This window comes from Nannobrachium achirus (assembly GCF_963921795.1).
Source record: "Nannobrachium achirus genome assembly, chromosome: 8".
NCBI classification, from domain to species: domain Eukaryota; kingdom Metazoa; phylum Chordata; class Actinopteri; order Myctophiformes; family Myctophidae; genus Nannobrachium; species Nannobrachium achirus.
The window spans coordinates 64,768,740-64,790,102 of NC_137817.1; the positions used below are offsets into that span (position 1 = coordinate 64,768,740).

A 21,363-nucleotide genomic window follows, 5' to 3' on the forward strand; every position below is an offset into this window, starting at 1 on the left:
GTCTATTGCTCGGTGAGTGGGTGGCTACACGAGACTACTTCTTCTGTCATCTTGTCTGGGATGCCATCCGGTCCAAACCGGATCAGACGGCCTGTTGTAAACGAATACCAGGCCTTCCTCCGAGAAAGCCTGGTGAGCAGAATGGAACAGAGCCTTCATCAGCATCATTGCTAAGACCAGTGAAAAAGAAGCCCAATTTCTCTCCAAAATGGCCGCTGTGCATCGAGCCTACCGACCTCCCTCACCCTAACAGTCCAGTTTGTTTTCCATTTCATCTCCTCCGCACCATATCTGTCCGTCCAGCCGTCCATCCACCGATCCGTCCGTCCGCCCCGTCCCGCGGCCCCGCGGTCACTTGAGGAGGGAGATGTCGTCGGCGAAGTCTCCGTGCGGGCGCAGGCAGCGGGCGCAGCGCCACTGGCACACCATCAGGCAGAGCGGCAGCATGAACAGGGCACAGATGCCCGCCATGATGTAGGCGATGGTCATGAGCGTGGACTCGTCCGTCTGCGGGATGTTGTAGCCGCAGTCTTCCAGGTCCACGCCCCCGTGGAACGGGCCCTCCACCGACGCCGTGCGGAACTCGTCGTGCACTGGAGAGAGAGAGGGGGGGGAGGGGGACAGACGGAACAAAGTGAAGCGGAAAGAGTCAATTTCTTCATTGTCTCCTTAACTCATTTAGTGCCAGCGCCCTCTAGGGGCCATAGAATGCCAGGGTATCTCTCATAGGCGAGCGCTTTAGCTTCCAGGACCTCACCTTCCAGGACCTCACGTGCTCACGTTCATGCACGTCATGGAAAGGTCCCGGATGATAATGCTAACAGAATGGCTATTCCCATTTTGTCATCTAAAAGATCATTTTTGGGCGATTTCGCCGTAAATAAACCTCGCGCCGCTTCCCTAAAGACACAATCCAGAGATATAAGCCTTCAAAGATGTGGTCTTTCATTGGATTAGGCGGAGATTGGCGATTTCGTTCGCAAATAACGGCCGGCCGGGAGGTTGCTAGCTTTCGGCTAGTAGCTAGAAAAATCAGGCCAGGCTTCAGAAGGCCTCTTATCATTTTATTCATTTCATTAAAAAAAGCCGGACTACTTCGGGATCGGCACACTCGTGTACTCATCGGAAGCGGCGCCGAACATTGGGTGAACATTGGGGAGCTCAAAAATTTAAACCATTTTTAATGGAATATATCGTCGGACAGAGTAGAATGGCTAGCTGGCTAGCGGCTAGCGAGCCAGGACCACCCACGACTCTACAAGCAGCTCGGGGTAAGTGAATTAATAAAAAAAAAATTGTATTGGATTGAAATAAAGCCGAACTAGTTCGGGATCGGCACAGAATGAGTTAACACATCCTTTGCCTTAAATGGCGCCTTTTTTTCCAAGGCGCTTTACAGAGAGTGCGCATTACATTCACCCATTCACACACACACATTCATAGACCGATGGCAGAGGAAACTCGATTAAAAGATAAACCTTGATTTAAACCAGTTTTATGCTACATTCACACTGAGAGAAGCCAAGCTAATGGTTGGCTTGGTAATTCAATGTAATGTCTATGCAAACCAGCTTTTAAAATTTCCAAGCTTTTTTTTCCGAGCATGGACATTTTAAAAGCTGGTTTGCATAGGGATAACATTGAATTGCCAAGCCAACCAAGAGCTTAGCTTCTCTCAGTGTGAATGCAGCATAAGGCTTAATCCGTGTTGGTGCAAGCCGCCCTGAGAGTGCAAGATGAAACCAAATGGACCACTGCTCTCTCAACCCTTCCTCCCTCCCCCCCTCACCGTGACAGGTGCTGACGGCAAAGCCGATGCGTTTCCGGTGGCGGTCGAAGACCACGTAGAAGCCCTCCATGATGACGGCTCCCATCACGGTGCCCGTGCTCGACTGGGACACCGCAAACTTGTAGCAGTCCTCCTGGGCAGAGGCCACGTCCTCTACGGGACGCAGGTACTGCTGCATGGGGGGGACAGGGGGACAGAGGGACAGGGGGTTAGAACTGTCCTCTACGGCAGGGGTCCCCAAACTTTTTTGTCTCAGGGCACCCCATAAACAAAAACAAATTTTCTTATGTACCTGTACAAAAGACGTAACAATAAAGTACAACCTTGAACCTTGAAATATTGTTTTAATCCAAGGCATTATAATTTTCACTCCCAGCACCTTATATTTATAGCATATCGTCGTTGTCGGGTGGAAACCTTGTATGTCCGAAACCGTTCGTTTTGTATTTATCATCTATAAAATGTACTAAACGAAAAATGTACAACGCCTCGCGATGCGAGGCGTTGTGTGCTTGTAGATCGGCTGTTTTCACTAGTTTTGTGCGACAGTCTTGTATGATGAAGCAGGGCTTTGCTTTACCAAAAGACGTACACATTTGAAACTTGGAGATACGAGGTTTCTGACCGACAGTGACGATATTTTAGTGATTATGTTGCGAGGGAAACGTTTAGTTGAGATAACAGCCATTTTGGTTAGAACTGACAGAAAATAACTTTGTACTTCAAGTTTAAAATGATACTAAATATTCTTTCAAATATTATCAAATGATCTCGCGGCACCCCTGGACTGCCGTCGCGGCACCCCAGGGTGCCCCGTCACCCACTTCGAAAACCTCTGCTCTACGGGACGCATGTACTGTTGCAAGGGGGACATGGGGGACAGACAGTAAGAACTGTCCTCTACGGCAGCGGTCCTCAACCTTTTCAGGCCGCGACCCCCAAAATATTCATATTTTAACTGGGGTCCCCCCCACCCTACGAGCACTAAGAGTTGAGGCATTACATTTTCTATAACACTGTTCTATTGTGAAAATAGCAGATCTACATGCTCACACAACGCCTCACGCTGCCAGGTAGATCGGCTATTTTCACAATTTCTGCCTCTAATATTTGTAAATTTGGCCAAGGTTTAATTTGTCGTTTTAGAGTTATTAACACACCTTCCAAGCCCCGGCAGAACCCCCTGAACCCCGGTACTGCCGTGCAATCAGCGTTTTATTTATAAACATATTTTAAAAAACAAACACACCAAATGATAAACAACGCGCGCGGGTCGTTCAGTGCAAGCCAGCAGGACGTGCACACACTACGTGTTTGGGCGGCCACTTACTTAGAAGCTGCTGCTGGCTGTATTTCTGCCGTTCATTTGCATGGAGCGAGATGGGGTAATCCGCGAGAAAAAACAGCGTTCGAAAGTACATTACGTCCTCGTCGCACGCACATCGATCTAATTCCATGTATTCCACTCATTCCGAAGCCTTGATTTCGCCTGTCGTCTGGTCGAAAAAGACGAGGGGATGGGCTAAGCCAGGCTGCAGCACACACAGTGAAGGGGAACGTAATGGCCGCTCGTGGAGCCAGTGGCAGAGCCAGCCGATGACGTCATCACGTTTCTGACGTGATCCGATTGCACAACGTCTCTTAAAGAGACAGAGCACGACCTGCGACTGTATTTTTCAAAAAATTATGATTAATTTCATAAATTACGGGAAAGTACGATCGGCTAATTGGTGGTCAAGGCAAGTACGGGCAAGTGCGGACGGCTTTGAAGGTGTTAAACAGTCCTTAAATTGTCACTTAGAAATGTGCAGATACCCTCTATAAACGTGATGTTGGTTTGTTTACTGTGGAGTGAGAAAACAATGTTGCACATTAAGTTAATCATCTGGGTCCCGACCCACAGGTTGAGAACCACTGCTCTACGGGACGCAGGTACTGCTGCAAGGGGGGACAGACAGAGGGATAGGGGGTTAGAACTTAGATGTCCTCTAAAGCAGGGGTTTCCAAAATGGGTGACGGGGCACCCTGGGGTGCCGTGATGCCAGTCCAGGGGTGCCGCGAGATAATTTGATAATATTTGGAATTCATCAATATCACTACATCAGTATCGCTTCTCTGTGCTTAGTAAAACAGACCTGATTTGCACTGTACTTGATGAGTTCTTTTTCCATCTACGACAACTCTCTTCACCAAAAATAGCAGATCTACAAGCTGTGACGTGTTGTGAGCTTGTAGATTGGCTATTTTTGGTGAACCTTTGGTTCAAGTGGTTAAACGTCAAGTATAACGTTATTTTCAGTCAGTTCTGATGGAAACGGATATTTCTCCAATAGGATGTAAGATTCAAAAAATGAACAGTGTAATTTGCAGGGTGCCGTGGATCAAAATGTTATTTAAAGGGGTGCCCTGAGTCAAAAACGTTTGAAAACCCCTGCTCTAAAGGACACTACTGCAAGGGGGGACCGGGGGTGTAGAAGTATCTTTTCTCACTCTTTTTGATTTGGTTTGGTTTAAAAGAAAAAACACATTAAACACATAAAAAAAAGAATCAAGGATATAAAAGAAAAACAATAAAATCAGAGACTTATTTCCAGTGTAGCCCTGGATCTCAACAACAGAAAACTGTTAAAGGAGTCGTTCACCCCCAACATTACTCATGCCATGGAGACTGTAATGAAATTATTGTCTTAGAAATGCAACTAACACAAAATATATAGTATATTGAACACAAGTCGCTATGGTATGAGTAATCAGTAGAGAAGTAGTCATGTTGATTGTGAACTACTCCTTTAAAACTTACAGTAACCCAGGACAACTGACAGGGTTATTATTACGTATAAAGGAGTCGACATAAAAGACTCTGCGAGGCTGTATCATCAAGGACACTCACCACCACAGCCACAGTATGTTCACAATGTGCTAGGACCATGGCGAGGCATAACCTGACTTTCGCCAGATGGTGACATCTGGGCTCGCTCCGGCAGAACCGTTGTAAGGGGCGGGCCATTTTTTCAAATTCTATAGCAGGTGATTGGATATGGCCGTCTCTCTGTCACAGTCTGGGAGTGCCAACTCCAACCACTCATATTGGCCTGTCTGCATGACGTTGCACCCAGAATCTGCCTCCTGGGTTTCCACGTGGTCTGCAATCAGACTCTATTGGCTCAGAGCCGCTCAGAGCCCGCCCATAGCTGCCGCTGATTGGTCCGGCCCGGGACTTTACGAGTGTTATCAACTCTGCCGGACCGAGCCCAGATGGTAAAGCAATGCAACGCAATGCTGCCACCATCTGGCGAAAGTCAGGTTAGGCGAGGCAAGGAGCTCTAGCTCAGTATCAAGGGCAATGAACAGCTTCCACTCTGCAATGCACTACAGCAGTGGTTCACACACCTTTTGGCTTCAGACCCAGAAGAGAAATTAGATGTTTGCCCGGGACCCAAACTCCTGCAATTAGAAGATCTACAAGCTCACAACGGTTGTGAACTTGTAGATTGGCTATGTTCACTACTTCTTACAAATGTGTTTTCTAATTTATGGAATTTCTTAGATTTTTTTTTTTACATGAAATTATTGAAAAAATCATGAAAGATTTAGCTTTTTGTGGAAAAGGTTTTTTTTTTCTTTCTTTTTTATAACAATAATTAAAAAGTAAATGTAGGGATAAAGGGACCCATACAAATAAGTCTGTGAGCCACAAATGGTCCCAACCCAGTGTTTGGGCACCAGTGCAGTACAGTATGCACTATGTACATCAGTAAATCAGAGTCAGGGGTTGACACTAACGCCTGCCCGACTGACCGGGGCAGGTAAATAATATGGTCGGGCAGGTGAAGTTTGCTACCAGGTTGCCCGACCGGGCAAGTGCCCATTTTGAGTACCATAATATAAGATATGTTTCGTTAGCCTACTTGAACGCTGAACGGGGCTATATTGGACTAGTATTCTGCCTCGCTCTCTCTCTCTCTCTCTCTCTCCCTCAGTCCCTCTCTCCCCACACACACTGAACGAACGTTGTGCAGTGGGATAGTTTGCTGCGACATGAGCTCCCTTGAAAACCACTATTCTACAAGTTCACATTATGCTAACAAAGACGTGCATCGGACACGATGAGCGCTCAGCTGCAACTAATTAGAAATCGCACGATTCAACCCGTGAAAGCGACATGCCTCATTGTGCGAACATGAAGTGACTGCTATGGAGAAACTAGTCTTTAGCTATGAGTTCTCTCAATCCCCAAAACAGACGCAGGAGTAGCACTAGGTAGAGTTGCGCGTGTGTGTCTTTGTTTTCAAAGATTCAGAACAAACGTCCTCAGCGTCCTGGTCAACACTGCTTTTCCGAAGTTTCCTCCCTGCAGTGAAACATTTCCGCACGTTACTGAGCAGCATGTGTATGCAGCCAGCTTGCAAGCGTTTGAGAATCACATCTCCGACCGACTACAACAGTCTAACTTTGCCCACCGTTGCCATGTTTTGTTTATGAGAGAGAAACAAGCAATCAGGTCTATTTTTTTTGGGGGGGGGGAAGTAGGGCAAGTAGAACATGACCTGTACTTGCCCGACGCGCAAAGTGCCTCTGAAACCTTAGTGTCAAGTTCTGAGAGTGTATAGTTCCTGGATAAAGGTGAGTTACCTGAGGGAGGATGGAGATCCTGAAGGACTGGTTGCGGTTCTCACTCATCAGATACAGGGAGATGACAGGGAAGATGTGCCAGGGCGTGGTGCCAGCCTGCCAGCATACCAGCTGCTCCCCCAGCCAGAACCCCGAGGGGAACTGCTCTGTCTGGAGAGAGAGAGAACCATCAAGTAACACGCTTCTCGCAAACCACCAGGTCACGCAGCAATTTCCATCAACACACACACACACACACACACACACACACACACACACACACACACACACACACACACACACACACACACACACACACACACACACACACACACACACACACACACCAATCAGCGGCGTGGCACAGACCCATGTGAGTGAGTGTTACACCAAAAGTGTTACAACTTTTTGTGACCGGAATGGGAGGGAGGAACTGAAGTCAATAGTTAACGGAATGTTAGGTATTATTAACGTGAGGTGGACGTTTTTATACTAACAATAAGACCACATAGTGGGTGGCTTAACAAAATTATCGAAACGAAGCGGATAAAAGCGCCAAACTTTTTTTGAGTCTTCTTTAGGACCTAACGATGGATTTTAGCCTTGGGTACCAAACTTTATTTTGAAGTTTATGGATAATTCTATGGGTAAACTTCAAAATAAAGTTTGGTACCCAAGGCTAAAATCCATCGTTAGGTCCTAAAGAAGCCTCAAAAAAAGTTTAGCGCTTTTATCCGCTTTGTTTCGATAATGTCAAAAACCAGGGTTAAGCAACCACACTAACAGAGACAGGAACACAGACCAGGGGACACACACAGTGATGGAAAGGCTTTGACAACAAAAGTGTTAATTCTGACAGCTACATTTTCATTTAGTTCAATCATAGTCTTTTAAATAACATTTGGACGGCTCAGGAAGTAGAGCGGCCGCTTGGCAGCTGGAGGGTTCCCAGTTCAATCGCGGGCTCCCCAAGAGTTAGTGTCGAAGAGTCCTTAGGCAACACTCTGAACCCCTAGTTGCTCCCGGTGAGCAGGTTGGTGCCTTGCATGCATGGTTTCCTCCGCCATCGGTGTATGAATGTGTGTGTGTGAATGGGTGGAACCCTGTATGAAATGATCTTGTGCCGGGAACCCTCATACAAGATCTTTGTCGTGAAAATGTTTCAAACCTCTTCAAAGAAAATGTTTTAACCCATTTAGGCCTGGAAATATTGAATGCTTTAACCAGTGAAAAATAGCAGATATACAAGCTCACAGCGCGGCACTGAGTGCCGCGCTGCGAGCTGGTAGATCTGCTATTTTTGAAAAAGTCGTGAAAATGTGTGCAAATCTTTGGATATATGTATTTTGAATTTGAGTTACCTTTGGGGCTTCTGGGTGGTCCGTGGAACTAAATATTTTGAGATGGGGGTCCGTGGCCAAATAAATATAATTTTGGGGGTCCTTCACATGAAAAGGTTTGAGAACCACTGACATAGTAGTCTCTCAAGAACAGACTAACTGAGCTCCATTTAAGTGAAAAGGGACCTTTTCTTTGACGATGGCTGGCCAGATTGCTAACATAGAAACAAACGTCTTTCAAAAAATCTTAGAAGGATTCAAAAGACACTTATAGAATCGTGTCCAAATTCAAATTTTCACGATTTAAAAAAAAATCACACTTGTGTGAACTGAGCGGTGGTGTGTGTGTGTGTGTGTGTGTGTGTGTGTGTGTGTGCAACAGCGCCCCTCCCTTAACATGTGTGGTCAGAAAAGGTTACTGCAGGCTACAGACAGACACGGAGACACGGAGACAGACAGACCCACACACACGGCCACGTATAGGAGCGTTGTGACCACCGCTCAAAAATAGCAGATATACAAGCTTGCAGCGCGGCACTCTGTGCCACACTGCGAGCTTGTATATCTGCATATTTTAAAGCATAAAATAATAATACACTATAATGTGTACCCATTCTAAATGTTTTAACTAACAGCGAGCCTGGCCTTCACACCTATAGATTTACAGATCAAATAATCCAGTTTCAAGTGGTCTTCATATGGGCTTGTCGTCACTTCCATGACAACGGTTTACAGACGGCGAAGAGAGCGAAGAGATGAACACTCACCGAGGAGGCAGCCTCGATGGCCTTGACGGCAGCCTGGAAAACCTTCCTGGGAAGACGTAGGTTGGTGGTCCCACTGTCCACGATGCTCTTATCATAGTTATACTGTAAAAAATAACATGTGTATCACTGTCCACGATGCTCTTATCATAGTTATACTGTAAAAAATAACATGTGTATCACTGTCCACGATGCTCTTATCATAGTTATACTGTAAAAAATAACATGTGTATCACTGTCCACGATGCTCTTATCATAGTTATACTGTAAAAAATAACATGTTTATTACTGCTCTCACTGTCCACGATGCTCTTATCATAGTTATACTGTAAAAATAACATTTTATTACTGCTCTCACTGTCCACGATGCTCTTATCATAGTTATACTGTAAAAAATAATACGTTTATTACTGCTCTCACTGTCTACGATGCTCTTATCATAGTTATACTGTAAAAATAACATTTTATTACTGCTCTCACTGTCCACGATGCTCTTATCATAGTTATACTGTAAAAATAACATTTTATTACTGCTCTCACTGTCCACGATGCTCTTATCATAGTTATACTGTAAAAATAACATTTTATTACTGCTCTCACTGTCCACGATGCTCTTATCATAGTTATACTGTAAAAAATAATACGTTTATTACTGCTCTCACTGTCTACGATGCTCTTATCATAGTTATACTGTAAAAAATAACACATTTATCACTGTCCACGATGCTCTTATAGTTATACTGTAGAAAATAACATGTTTATTACAGCTCTCACTGTCTACGATGCTCTTAACATGGTTTTACTGTAAAAAATAACACGTTTATCACTATCCACGATGCTCTTTTCATAGTTATACTGTAAAAACAACACATTTATCATTGTCCACGATGCTCTTATAGTTATACTGTAGAAAATAACATGTTTATTACAGCTCTCACTGTCTACGATGCTCTTAACATGGTTTTACTGTAAAAAATAACACGTTTATCACTGTCCACGATGCTCTTATAGTTATACTGTAAAAAATAACATGTTTATTACTTCTCTCACTGTCTACGAGGCTCTTATCATGGTTGATATGCCAACCTCAGCTCCGTGTCAGTGGCATATCAACCTGTCGGGCTCCTATCACTCGATAATGACCGCTGAGCGAGATGTTATCCCTTACATAACATTCTGTACGCAATGCAGTCAAGAAAAACTAACCTAAGAATAAAACACAAATGAAAAGAAAAAGGAAATAAAAGTAAAATACGGAGGGAAAAAGAAGGATGGTACCTCTTTACAGTCCATGTTGAGGTCCTGTCCGTTGACCTCGATGCGCACAATGATGACCTCATAGTACCACTCCCTGCGGATGGGCGTGTACCAGAGCTCTCCCACGAAGAGTGACGGGTCCACTCCACCAATGATCTGAGGGCACAGGGCAGGGGGCGGGTTACCAAATGACTGACTTGTCTGTGTGTGTGTGTGTGTGTGTGTGTGTGTGTGTGTGTGTGTGTGTGTGTGTGTGTGTGTGTGTGTGTGTGTGTGTCAGGGTCTACAGCTCTACAGTGTTTTATAGCTAAACCCTCCACTCTCCTGGGCACAGGTTTTCTTGGTTCGCTCGGAGTCGGCCGGGTGTTATGATAAAAGGAACAGGGGTTCAGAGGTAATCTGAACCAAGCCGGACGACAATAAAACCGGGACCCAAATTCTTATGGGTGGTGGATATTATACAATGAAAGTTGACATGTTGAGAAGTCGAACTTTCCTTGCGCCACCATGACATAACATTAACAAAACAAAAGTTGTAGGTTTGCATATTAAGGTTGAATGTAAAACCCAAAACATATATTAATTTGTTTACAGGCTAGCCTACTGTGCGACGGTGTCGCGCAAGGAGTTCACTCGTCATTTTATTCAGTTATGTTTTGGCAAGCGACACCTCTGCATGAGTAGATAGATATTATTTAGATAACTATGAAAGCATCAACATATTGCATATTTGTGTGATAAAGTGAGTGCTAATGTAACAAGGTGCAATTATCAGTTGGGTGCACAAAGCACATACAATATGCGAACACGCATGTGACGTTAATTATTATTATTATTATAATATGGCCAATAAATGTATTCTTTGGCCGGTAAAATATACTCCCGTCAGCCCAATAATATCCTAGCGGAAACCCAGCCTGACACAGTGCCCTGCCAGATTCATCCTTCTCTCTCTGACTTTGTCTGTGACCTGTGGCACTAAAATGTCAAATTAAACATTGGCCAAATTGTCAAATATTAGTGTAAAAAAAATGTGAATAGCTGATCTACATGATCTACACATAGTAGATCTACTATTTTCACAATAGAACCATATAATACAAAATGTAATTCCTCAACTCTTAAGCTCGTCAGGGTGGGGGGGTCCCCAGTTAAAATATGATTATTCTGGGGGTCGCGGCTTGAAAAGGTTGAGAACCACTGCCATAGAGGACCACACATCCCCCCTCACCATGCTGCCCCCCACCGTGGCACTGCCCAGCGTCAGGTTCTGGGTGAAGCCGGCCCCACACAGCTGCAGAGAGAACAGGTTGGGCACCGTGGTCTGACGCACCAGAGAGTCAAAGAACGGCTCCAAGTTCTCATCAGGCTGCAGGGAGAGAGAGGGAGTTAGTTAGTTAGTTAGTTTCATTTATTTGTCCACAATGTGGAGATTTGTCTTTAGTCTCATATACATTCACAACATTAAAACAACAGATAACAGCAACAAACAATTACACACAAAGCATCTTTAAGGCAACCAAAAGGACAACAATGGTATATGTGAAAAAACAGGCAGATCAGCGAGACATGACATCATTCATTGCCTTAATGGCATTTGGAATGAATGATTTTTTTTAAATATTACGGCTACGGTGTGCCCAAGCTGTTCTATAGCGTCTACCAGAGGGAAGTAAATCAAACTCCCTATGGAGTGGGTGAGATAGGTTTAACTAACACATACCGGTACAGTACTAATTAACACATACTGACACAACACTGGCTGACATGCTGTTGCATGTCAGAGAACCTATAAGTGTAGATTGGCTATTTTGGTGAATGTTCCCCCAAAATAGGGATGCTGTAGTTTATAGGACAACGTTTTTTCTAAGGGTTAGATTGTATTGTAATTAGAGAAAATAAAAGATGAGTGTTAAAATGTTTTCATTTACTGCTTTCTATCGTTTTAGCGATTTGGATTACAGTGGATTTTCATGCGTACAAGTGGCTAAAAATGTATTTTTAGACACAATAAGCCCATTCCCAAGATGCACTGCAATCTTTCATGGGCAGATGTGACTTACGGGGGCTAGCAGTGTTACTGTAAATATTAATAAAGAAATCGCCGGTTTATTTTGTCTAAAAAGACATATTTAGCCACGCATGAAATCACTGAAATCAAAATCGCTAAAATCACTAAAAAAATAGAAAGCAGTAAATGAAAACATTTTAACACTCATCTTTTCTTTTCTCTAATTACAATCTAAAATATGAACGCTTGTTGTAAAACAAATCAAAGCTGTCTTTACATTATTTTTGATCTTGAGTGTCCTATAATGGAAACAGATATTCTCTCACGTTTTCCTTGTGACACATACTGTATCTTAGGGAGAATATTTGACATGAATGTAAGGTGCAAAGGAGTAAAGTGTACAAGATACACTACACCACTAAAATACCCATGTACCTGGCAAAATACTTTAAAAACGTTAAGTATGTCCACAATTACAAGTCAAAGGTGAGTCAAATCAAACAAAGGGTCAAACTCGTTCTTCTGCTATACCACCAAAATGTGGAATAAAGTTGAAAGTTTGTTTTATTTGACAGGGACCGTGCTCATTAATGGACATGTCAGTTTTCACTTCAATGTAAATGAGCCAGATTTAGCCAGCCGTAGGCTAATTTTCATCTGTGGTCCCTGGACCCCCCTTGGTGGTGATCAACCCCCCAATCCAACCCTTGATGCTGAGTGCCAAGCAGGGAGGCATTGGGTCCCATTTTTATAGTCTTTGGTATGACCCGGCCGGGGAATTGAACCCCCGACCTCCCAGTCTCAGGGCGGACACTCTAACCACAAGGCCACTGAGCTGGTGCCCTACCGAAGGTCTTAAAGGAGTGTGGACCACTAGCATCCTTTAAAATCGCCCTGAAAAGCCACTTACAGGCAGCAGCCGTTCGCAACTGGTAAAACAAACCTAGCACAGCCCTACCCTCCCCTGTCCCTTCTTTGTATATACTTACTATTTTTTTGTTCTTTCTTTTTTTTTACCGACTATATCTACTGCATAGTACTGTGTTCTATTCGTCTGTCATTCAATGTTATATGAGATACTTAAATGGTTTCCTGTGGAAATAAGCTTAGTCTTTTCTAGGATCTCCTTTTAGTAGACCTTGTACCAGTGAACTGTACCGTCATGAAACTGTACCTTTTCCTATGCAAACTCCTAATAAAGTATTCAATCAATTAATCAATCAAAAATAACAATGTAAGAATGAAAGAATGAAATGGATGAAGAAATGTGTGAGAGCCCCTGGTCTGACCCGTGCTATCTCAGCGTACGCCAGTCCCAGGATGCCCTCCCAGTTGGATCCGTTGATGAAGAAGCGGTCGGACTGGGTGATGGCGGCGATGTTGGCGCGCAGCGTGCTGTTGGGGCCGTGGGGCACCGCCACCAGGTCCGTGCCCAGCTCGCCCTCCCAGCGGCCCTGCGTGTACGGCACGTACACACTGCGGCCCAGGTCCCTGTACGAGTTTGATCTGGAGGAGAGGAGAGGAGAGGAGAGGAGAGGAGAGGAGAGGAGAGGAGAGGAGAGGAGAGGAGAAAAGAGGAGAGGAGAGGAGAGGAGAGGAGAGGGAGATGGGAGAGGATGATTACTTAAAGGAGAATTTCGGGCCAAAACGGCTATCTTACCTTTCAAAGTATTTATTTGTTGACCAAAAACATGGTCCAGTTGTCCCGTTTTGAAAAGATGCAATATATTCCATTTTTGGTCGAGCCGTCCTACCCAAACAGGGCTTCAAACGGGAAAGATTGGATATTGTTAATCCGGTTATATTCTTTCCCGTTGAAATCCCGGGATTTCGACAGTTCAAAGTTCAACAACAATGGCGCGCCCCTAGAGATGTAACAGCTTCTGTGTGTTGCTAACAGTGTCAGCGACTGATGTATGGCGAGAAAATGGACATTGAAGCGAGAAAATTAACCGGATTAACAATATATCCAATCTTTCCCATTTGAAGCCCTGTTCGCGTAGGACGGCTTGACCAAAAATGGAATATATTACATCTTTTCAAAACGGGACAACTGGACCATGTTTTGAAAGGTAAGATAGCCGTTTTGGCCCGAAATTCGCCTTTAACGTTATTATCATAGAGTTAGATAATATATCTAGAGAATGGATTGCCCTTTCCTTTTCAATGACAGATGTTCAGTGGAAGCACCCGGAAGAACGCTCCACCTCCTGGTTAGCTACAATATCCAAGCCAACAGATAGCCAATTGCTAGCGTTTCAGATTCTAGAAGCATGCGTGCTGTGGGGTTTCAAACGGTAGACGCACAAGTACGTAGTAGTGTGGAAGTGTTGCAATCCCAGATTCGACGGCTGCCTCAATGTTCTACGTCGGTTCTGGGGGCCTTGGTTATTACTTGTAATTGTTGTCTTTTTGTACCTATCGCATCCCACGGGGGAGCTTCAGTTTTCAGCTTCACCCAGCTGAGTGCTGAGCCGGCTGAGTGCTGCCCACAGAGGAGCACTGTTCGGGGTTAAGTGTCTTCTTGTGTGTGTCAGGGACACTACGACGCATTTATGAGAGCTGGAATCGTACTAACTATACTCCATTGGAACGCAACGCGTTCATAGCTTGAACATCTGCTGCTCTGAACGCAGTGGAAATAGGCTACCTTCCTCCCGTCATCCCATCCAAGGAGGTCTCTACTCCCGAAGATAACTTTCAAAAAACTCCCAAGGAGGCAAGTCTATACTCCCCAAGTACGGGTTTCGAGTAACGGCCATATTGTGGGAAGGAACGAGTGAGTGAATGCACAGTATGAGGCTGGTGGACCTAAAGCAGAAAACATAAAAAAAATATAATATATAATGCAATTGTTTTTACTAATATCGCGAGTAATATCCATATTGAGGTATTCAACAATGTTATCGAATATTGAAGGTTTTCCCAATATCATTCATTCATTCATTCAACCTTTATTTATTCTCGAAAAGACATTGAGGTTGCCCTCATTTGCAGTGCCATCGAGATACATCACAACACAACATTAATATTTACAAAACAACAGACAATATAAAGTAAACTTAAAAACAATTGCAGACATTTGTTGGTAGGTTGTCAATTAAAGATTTAAATTGACCGTATGTTATGGGAGAACATATCTTAAAATGTAGTTGTAGCTCATTCCAGGTGGTTGGGGCATTACAGCAAAAGGCTGTCTTCCCCAGTTCTGAGTTTGCTGTGGGGACCTTTAATGTGAGCCAGTCACTGGAGCGTGTCCTATATGTCACAGGCTTCCAATCCAGAAGAGATCTAATATACATAGGTAAAGACCCATCAATTGCCTTAAAAATGTACAGGTACCAGTGTTTGTTTCGCCTGTCAGTCAATGAAGGCCAACCCACTCTATCGTACAAGATACAGTGATGAGTCCTATAATTTTCACCAGATATAAATCGCAAAGCAGAATGATAAACTGTATCCAAGGGTTTAAGGATAGAAGGAGCAGCATTTCTATATATAACATCACCATAGTCCAACACAGAGAGAAAGACTGCTTCGATAACCCTTTTTCTACAAGTTACTGGGAAACTAGCACTGTTCCTATAGAAAAAAACAATCTTTTGTCTTAATTTGCAGGCAAGATTGTCTATATGGCATTTAAACGTAAATTTCTCATCAATATCGCCCAGCCTTAAATCGTACCGTGCACGACCTTCGAAGTCCTAGGCTAGCTCACTAACCATTCAGGTGCCTATACTATTATACTACACATTTCTTTCAATATCAAATGTTTTATATTTAGTATTTTGTTTTTCTTCCAGGAGCTACTGTTGGAATCATTTTTGTTTTACTTTAATTTAACATCACTTTGTTCGTTGTGATACTAGACTGTGATGTTTGTTCTCCTGCTATTCAGATGACGTCTGTTTGACATTACAAAGTTTATTTAATGGACACCGGTTTACTCATAGGAACCATACAAGTTGTAAATCCATGCTCCACCCGGTTAGGCAATACCTGTTTAACCTGTCTATCTGTCTGTGAGTGACCGTGCATTTTGAAGCCCATATTTCATTGTGATTTTAAATTGTTTCTTTTCTTGTATTAGTTTTTTTCTCACTTTATATTCTGTTTGTATACCTGCAACATTACCAGTGCATGTGTATCATATTTCAACAGCAGTTTATTGAACTTCAAAGGTCAACCTCAGTGATAGATATGTGTCATCTTAGGAAGCCTACTTGTCCACCGGCGCTGTGGCTTAGTTGGTTAAAGCGCCTGTCTAGTAAACAGGAGATCCTGAGTTCGAATCTCAGCAGTGCCTTTTAGATGTAGCAGGAAAAATAGTTATTCTAATAATATTATACATTATATAGGGATATCTCTGAATAGGCTCTATACACAGCAGCCGTATCGGAGAGAAATTGGACCCTTCCTTACTTCTTTCACAGGTGTTACCAATGATACTAATGAAGTTCCATTTAGTGCAGCACAGTGGTTCTCAAACTTTTATATCATAGCTCTGAGAGTGTACACATGGAAACAAATGGACCCTTATTATGGGTCCATTTGGTTCCATTTAAGGTTCATTATTTATTTGGCGTTTGAGCCGCGGACCACCATTTGATGATATTTAGCCTCTCTCAGACCCAAGACTTTGAATATTTTGTTATCGTTTGTCCAAAATTCCATGCTGTCTTAATGTGTTGCCGTAGGAGAAATAACAGGCAAACGTTGATCAAAATAACAATTCTTCTGCATTCTCTATCTGTGTAGACTTCTTGTAAATTAAAGGAGCTATACCGGTAGTCAACTTTTTCTTGAAAAACGGATGCTAAAATAAAAATAATGTTTCGAAAATATTTTATAAAAAAATAAGCTTCATATATGTGTTTCTATTCAAAAATGACCACAAAAAGCGTAAAATAATGATACAATAATCATTTTGGCCATTGTCAGACAAAGTGTCGGCCCTACAATAAAAAAGTTGACTATAGCTCCTTTAAGTAATGCAGATGTTTAACACTAATTTAACTCTTGAGAGTGTAAAATGAAACCAAATGGACCTGTAAGGATCCATTTGGTTACTCTTTTTTTTAGATATTTTGGGTGACACACAGCAAAGGTCGTCAGGATCGGGACTCAAACCTGCGACACTGCAAGGGCTGGTTTACCAGCCTAGGTGCCAGCTGGACCACTACCCTGTGGCCCGGGCCTGTTTGGTTTCATTTTATACTCTCGAGAGTTAAAGATCTATAAGGGTCCATTTGGTTACCGACTCTCCATCATTTAGCTGAGGACCACCTGGGACCCCCTCAAGGACCACTGGTGGTCCCCGGACCACTGGTTGAAAACCACTGGTCTAAATAAAGAAACGGACAGAGGTGGTAATGTGTTAGGGGGGTTTGAAGCCTCTATCCACCTAAAGTGAGAAAACAAGTGGAGGCCATCATAGTCAGTCACGGTGAAGTCCTAATCACTGTGACTGACTGGTCTAGATCGACCAATCAGGGAACGGGGTGATGGGTCGATCTGTCTGATAGTAAAAACAGAGAGATGTATCGGGGTTCGCGGTATGACGTAATGTTGTAGTTTTATGACTTAAAAAGACTACACCGCGGTGGATAGCTTATCAACGCGGTGCCTACTATGATAGGGGCTTTAGGGAGGTTCTGTACTCACAGAGAGCGGTGGTAGTAGCGTCTCAGGAAGGGATGCGCTGCTGCCCCCACAGCGAAGTTACTGCTTCCTGTATCCACCAGGATGTTGAGCTGATGGAGACACAGATAGATGCATGGGTATTGTAGTTTATTATCTAACAAAATAACTACAACTAAAGAAGTTACTGCTTCCTGTATCCACCAGGATGTTGAGCTGATGGAGACACAGAGATACATGGGTATTGTAGTTTATAATATAACAAAACAACTACAACTATCAAAGTTACTGCTTCCAGAGTCCATCAAGAAACCTCTTTCTGAAGGAAAAGACGTCACGTGACGCCAGATAAAAACTGTTCAGAAGTCTGCTGTTATATGCTCATGATGCTGCTGTATGGACATTCGACAGCGGAGGTGAAAGACAATACATGCTTACGAGTAACCCTATGTTTTACAGCGGGCAACAGCCGGCGACTCTGGGCGGTGTCGTCCAAAAGTTAAATTATGTTCATGTTTTTGGGAGACGTTTTCCACTATGGCCTCAGTAGTTGCCGGTTCCCATTGACAAATAACGCACTTCCAGAAAATAAGTAGGCCGACCGTCACCCGCTGTTGCCCGCTGTCAAAACGCACCGTTAGGCATTTAGCAGACGCTCGAATCCAGAGTGACTTACATAAATGCCAGATCGGAATAAGCAGAGGAAACATGAACTCTGGACAATAGACAAGGAGAATAGTCACATAAACATAGTGCAGAGAGAATAATGTGGTGGCCAAAAGAAACCAGGACAAACAATGAACCTACAGTAGCATCTGTCTAAACAACCAGCTATCTAAATACCATTCTGGACATTAACCCATTTAGGCCTGAACACAATATGACGCAATATTTTATGCTTTAAATATTAAAAAATAGCAGATATACAAGCTCACAGCGCGGCACCGAGTGCCGCGCTGCAAGCTTTTTTGAAAAATCGTGAAAATTAGCATTTTGACCCAATTCTATAAGTGTCTTTTGAATCCTTCTAAAGTAAAAAAAAAAAAAACTATGTTTCTATGTCAGCAATCTGGCCAGCCATCGTCAAAGAAAAGGTCCTTTTCACTTAACTGGAGCTCAGTTAGTCTGTTCTTGAGAGACTACTATGTCAGTGGTTCTCAAACTCTTTTATGTGAAGGACCCCCAAAATGATATTTATTTGGCCACGGACCCCCATCTCAAAATATTTAGTTCCAGGGACCACCCAGAAGCAAAATTTGAGTTACAACCGTTCGCTTTGAAAATACATATAATTCAAAGATTTGCACACATTTTCACGACTTTTTCAAAAATAGCAGATCTACAAGAATCATTTTAAACTTGAAGAACAAAGTTATTTTCAGTCAGTTCTAACTAAAATGGCTAGTATCTCAACGTTTTCCTCGCAACATAATCACTAAAATATCGTCACTGTCGGGGAGAAACCTCGTATCTCCAAGTTTCAAATGTGTACGTCTTTTGGTAAAGCAAAGCCCTGCTTCATCATACAAGACTGTCGCACAAAACTAGTGAAAACAGCCGATCTACAAGCATCGCGATGCGAGGCGTTGTGTGCTTGTACATCTGCCGCTTTCACTAGTTTAGTACATTTTATAGATGATAAATACAAAACGAACGGTTTTGGACATACAAGGTTTCCACCCGACAACGACGATATGCTATAAGGTGCTGGGAGTGGAAATTATAATCTAGGGGTGCCTCGGATTAAAAAAATATTTAAGGGGTGCCCTGAGACAAAAAAGTTTGGGAACCCCTGGTCAAAACAATATGCCATCGGACAGCATGTAAACAATGAACCTAGCATCTCTCCAAACACGTTATCTCACTGGACAGGGAGATAAATCAGACATAAGTAAGTGCAGCATGTGTATGTGTTTCTTGGCACCAGAGAATGCATTGGATAGGTTTGTGAAAGCGTTGCACTCAGATTACAATGTGAAGAGCATTTGTGTCTCTGTGCTGTTTGTGTTCTGTGAAACTGAAGGGCGAGTCTGATGGTCTGGATGTGTCTCCTAGGAGAGACAGATAAACCTGGTCATGTTGCACTCTGCTAAAAACAGACTCTCATTCAGAGAAAAACTATCCTACTCCCTAAACCCTCCAGAAAAATCAAACCTCGGTTCGAAGTGGAGCGGTGAATCTGAGAAGCTATACCCTGTGTGTGTGTGTGTGTGTGTGTGTGTGTGTGTGTGTCTAGTCTGCACAACAGTGCCCTTCTCAATCTGTTCCTGTCAGTACCTTACTGTACCGTGCCTTACTGTACTGTACTGTACCTTACTGTACTGTGCCTCACTGTACTGTACCTTACTGTACTCTACCTTACTCTACTATGCCTTACTGTACTTTACCTTACTGTACTGTATAATACCTTACTGTACAAGTACATTGTTTAAGAAGTGCTGTGTTCTAGATCTATGTTTTAGATTTTTTGTTCTAGATCTATATTTTTACATTCTATGTGTTCTAGATATGTGTGCGTGCGTGCGTGCGTGCATGCGTGTGTGTGTGTGTGTTGAGTGTGCCTGGCCTGCTAAACAGCGCCCCTCCTTTAACATGTGTGTTGTGTGTGGCCACTAGAGGTATTGCCAGGCTACAGACATAGCCAGCCAGCCAGCCAGCCACATAGCCAGCCAGCCACATAGCCAGCCAGCCACAGACATACCTGTCTATTGGGAGCGCTTTCACCGCTCCAAAAAATCTGACTCCCTAAACCAGGGGTGGGCAGCTGTGCTGGAGAGGGCCAGTATATTTCCACACTCACTCCAGACTAGAGGGCCACTATATGTATATTTCCACACTCACTCCAGAGGGCCACTATATTTATATTTCCACACTCACTCCAGAGGGCCACTATATTTCAACACTCACTCCAGAGGGCCACTATATTTCCACACTCACTCCAGCGGGCCACTATATTTCCACACTCACTCCAGAGGGCCAATATATTTCCACACTCACTCCAGAGGACCACTATATTTACACACTCACTCCAGAGGGCCACTATATTTCCACACTCACTCCAGAGGACCACTATATTTCCACACTTACTCCAGAGGGCCACTATATTTCCACACTTACTCCACAGGGCCACTATATTTCCACACTCACTCCAGAGGGCCACTATATTTCCACACTCACTCCAGAGGACCACTATATTTCCACACTCACTCCAGAGGACCACTATATTTCCACACTCACTCCAGAGGACCACTATATTTCCACACTCACTCCAGAGGGCCACTATATTTCCACACTCACTCCAGAGGACCACTATATTTCCACACTCACTCCAGAGGGCCACTATATTTCCACACTCACTCCAGAGGACCACTATATTTCCACACTCACTCCAGAGGGCCGCTATATTTCCACACTCACTCCAGAGGGCCGCTATATTTCCACACTCACTCCAGAGGACCACTATATTTCCACTCTCACTCCAGAGGGCCGCTATATTTCCACACTCACTCCAGAGGGCCACATTGCATGTTGTTACTGTCAAGCAGAAAACTCTCATCTCCAGTAAGAGCAGCACAAATAGCAGATATACAAGCCCAAAATGTGTCGCACTGTAACACGTTTTGAGCTTGAAGATCTATTATTTTTGCTAATGAAATGTAACATTTTGATTTAATTTCAAATGCATTCAGTTATACTTTATGAACTTAAATACAAATACATTGGACATAAAAAAGACTAACATGTTAATACTAATAGTTAGTTAATACTAATTAGTAGTCATTCAACTACTAATATAGACTGAACTAATTAAAGCAGGTCATGTTTGCATGTTTGGAATTATAGCAGCTGAAACCAATAATATAATATATATAATATATCATGTGTCCCCCGGGCCACCTGTTGCCTATGTATGTTCTAGAGTAGACCATCCAGGAAAAGGTGATCGCATTA

General features: G+C 43.4%; 1 protein-coding gene across 1 annotated transcript in view; it reads right to left on the reverse strand.

Annotated features, from left to right (window-relative positions):
* Positions 1 to 351: 351 nt before the first annotated feature.
* bace1 (beta-secretase 1) overlaps positions 352 to 21,363 on the reverse strand; it is a gene marked incomplete at both ends in the record, with an annotated part of 30,832 nt that continues 9,820 nt past the window's right edge. The window contains 8 exons of the mRNA XM_080732060.1: positions 352 to 593; positions 1,790 to 1,961; positions 6,422 to 6,571; positions 8,508 to 8,609; positions 9,783 to 9,917; positions 10,993 to 11,130; positions 13,062 to 13,278; positions 17,437 to 17,525. Coding sequence (XP_080588186.1) covers positions 352 to 593; positions 1,790 to 1,961; positions 6,422 to 6,571; positions 8,508 to 8,609; positions 9,783 to 9,917; positions 10,993 to 11,130; positions 13,062 to 13,278; positions 17,437 to 17,525 — 1,245 coding nt within the window. The remainder of the gene's footprint in view (positions 594 to 1,789; positions 1,962 to 6,421; positions 6,572 to 8,507; positions 8,610 to 9,782; positions 9,918 to 10,992; positions 11,131 to 13,061; positions 13,279 to 17,436; positions 17,526 to 21,363) is intronic.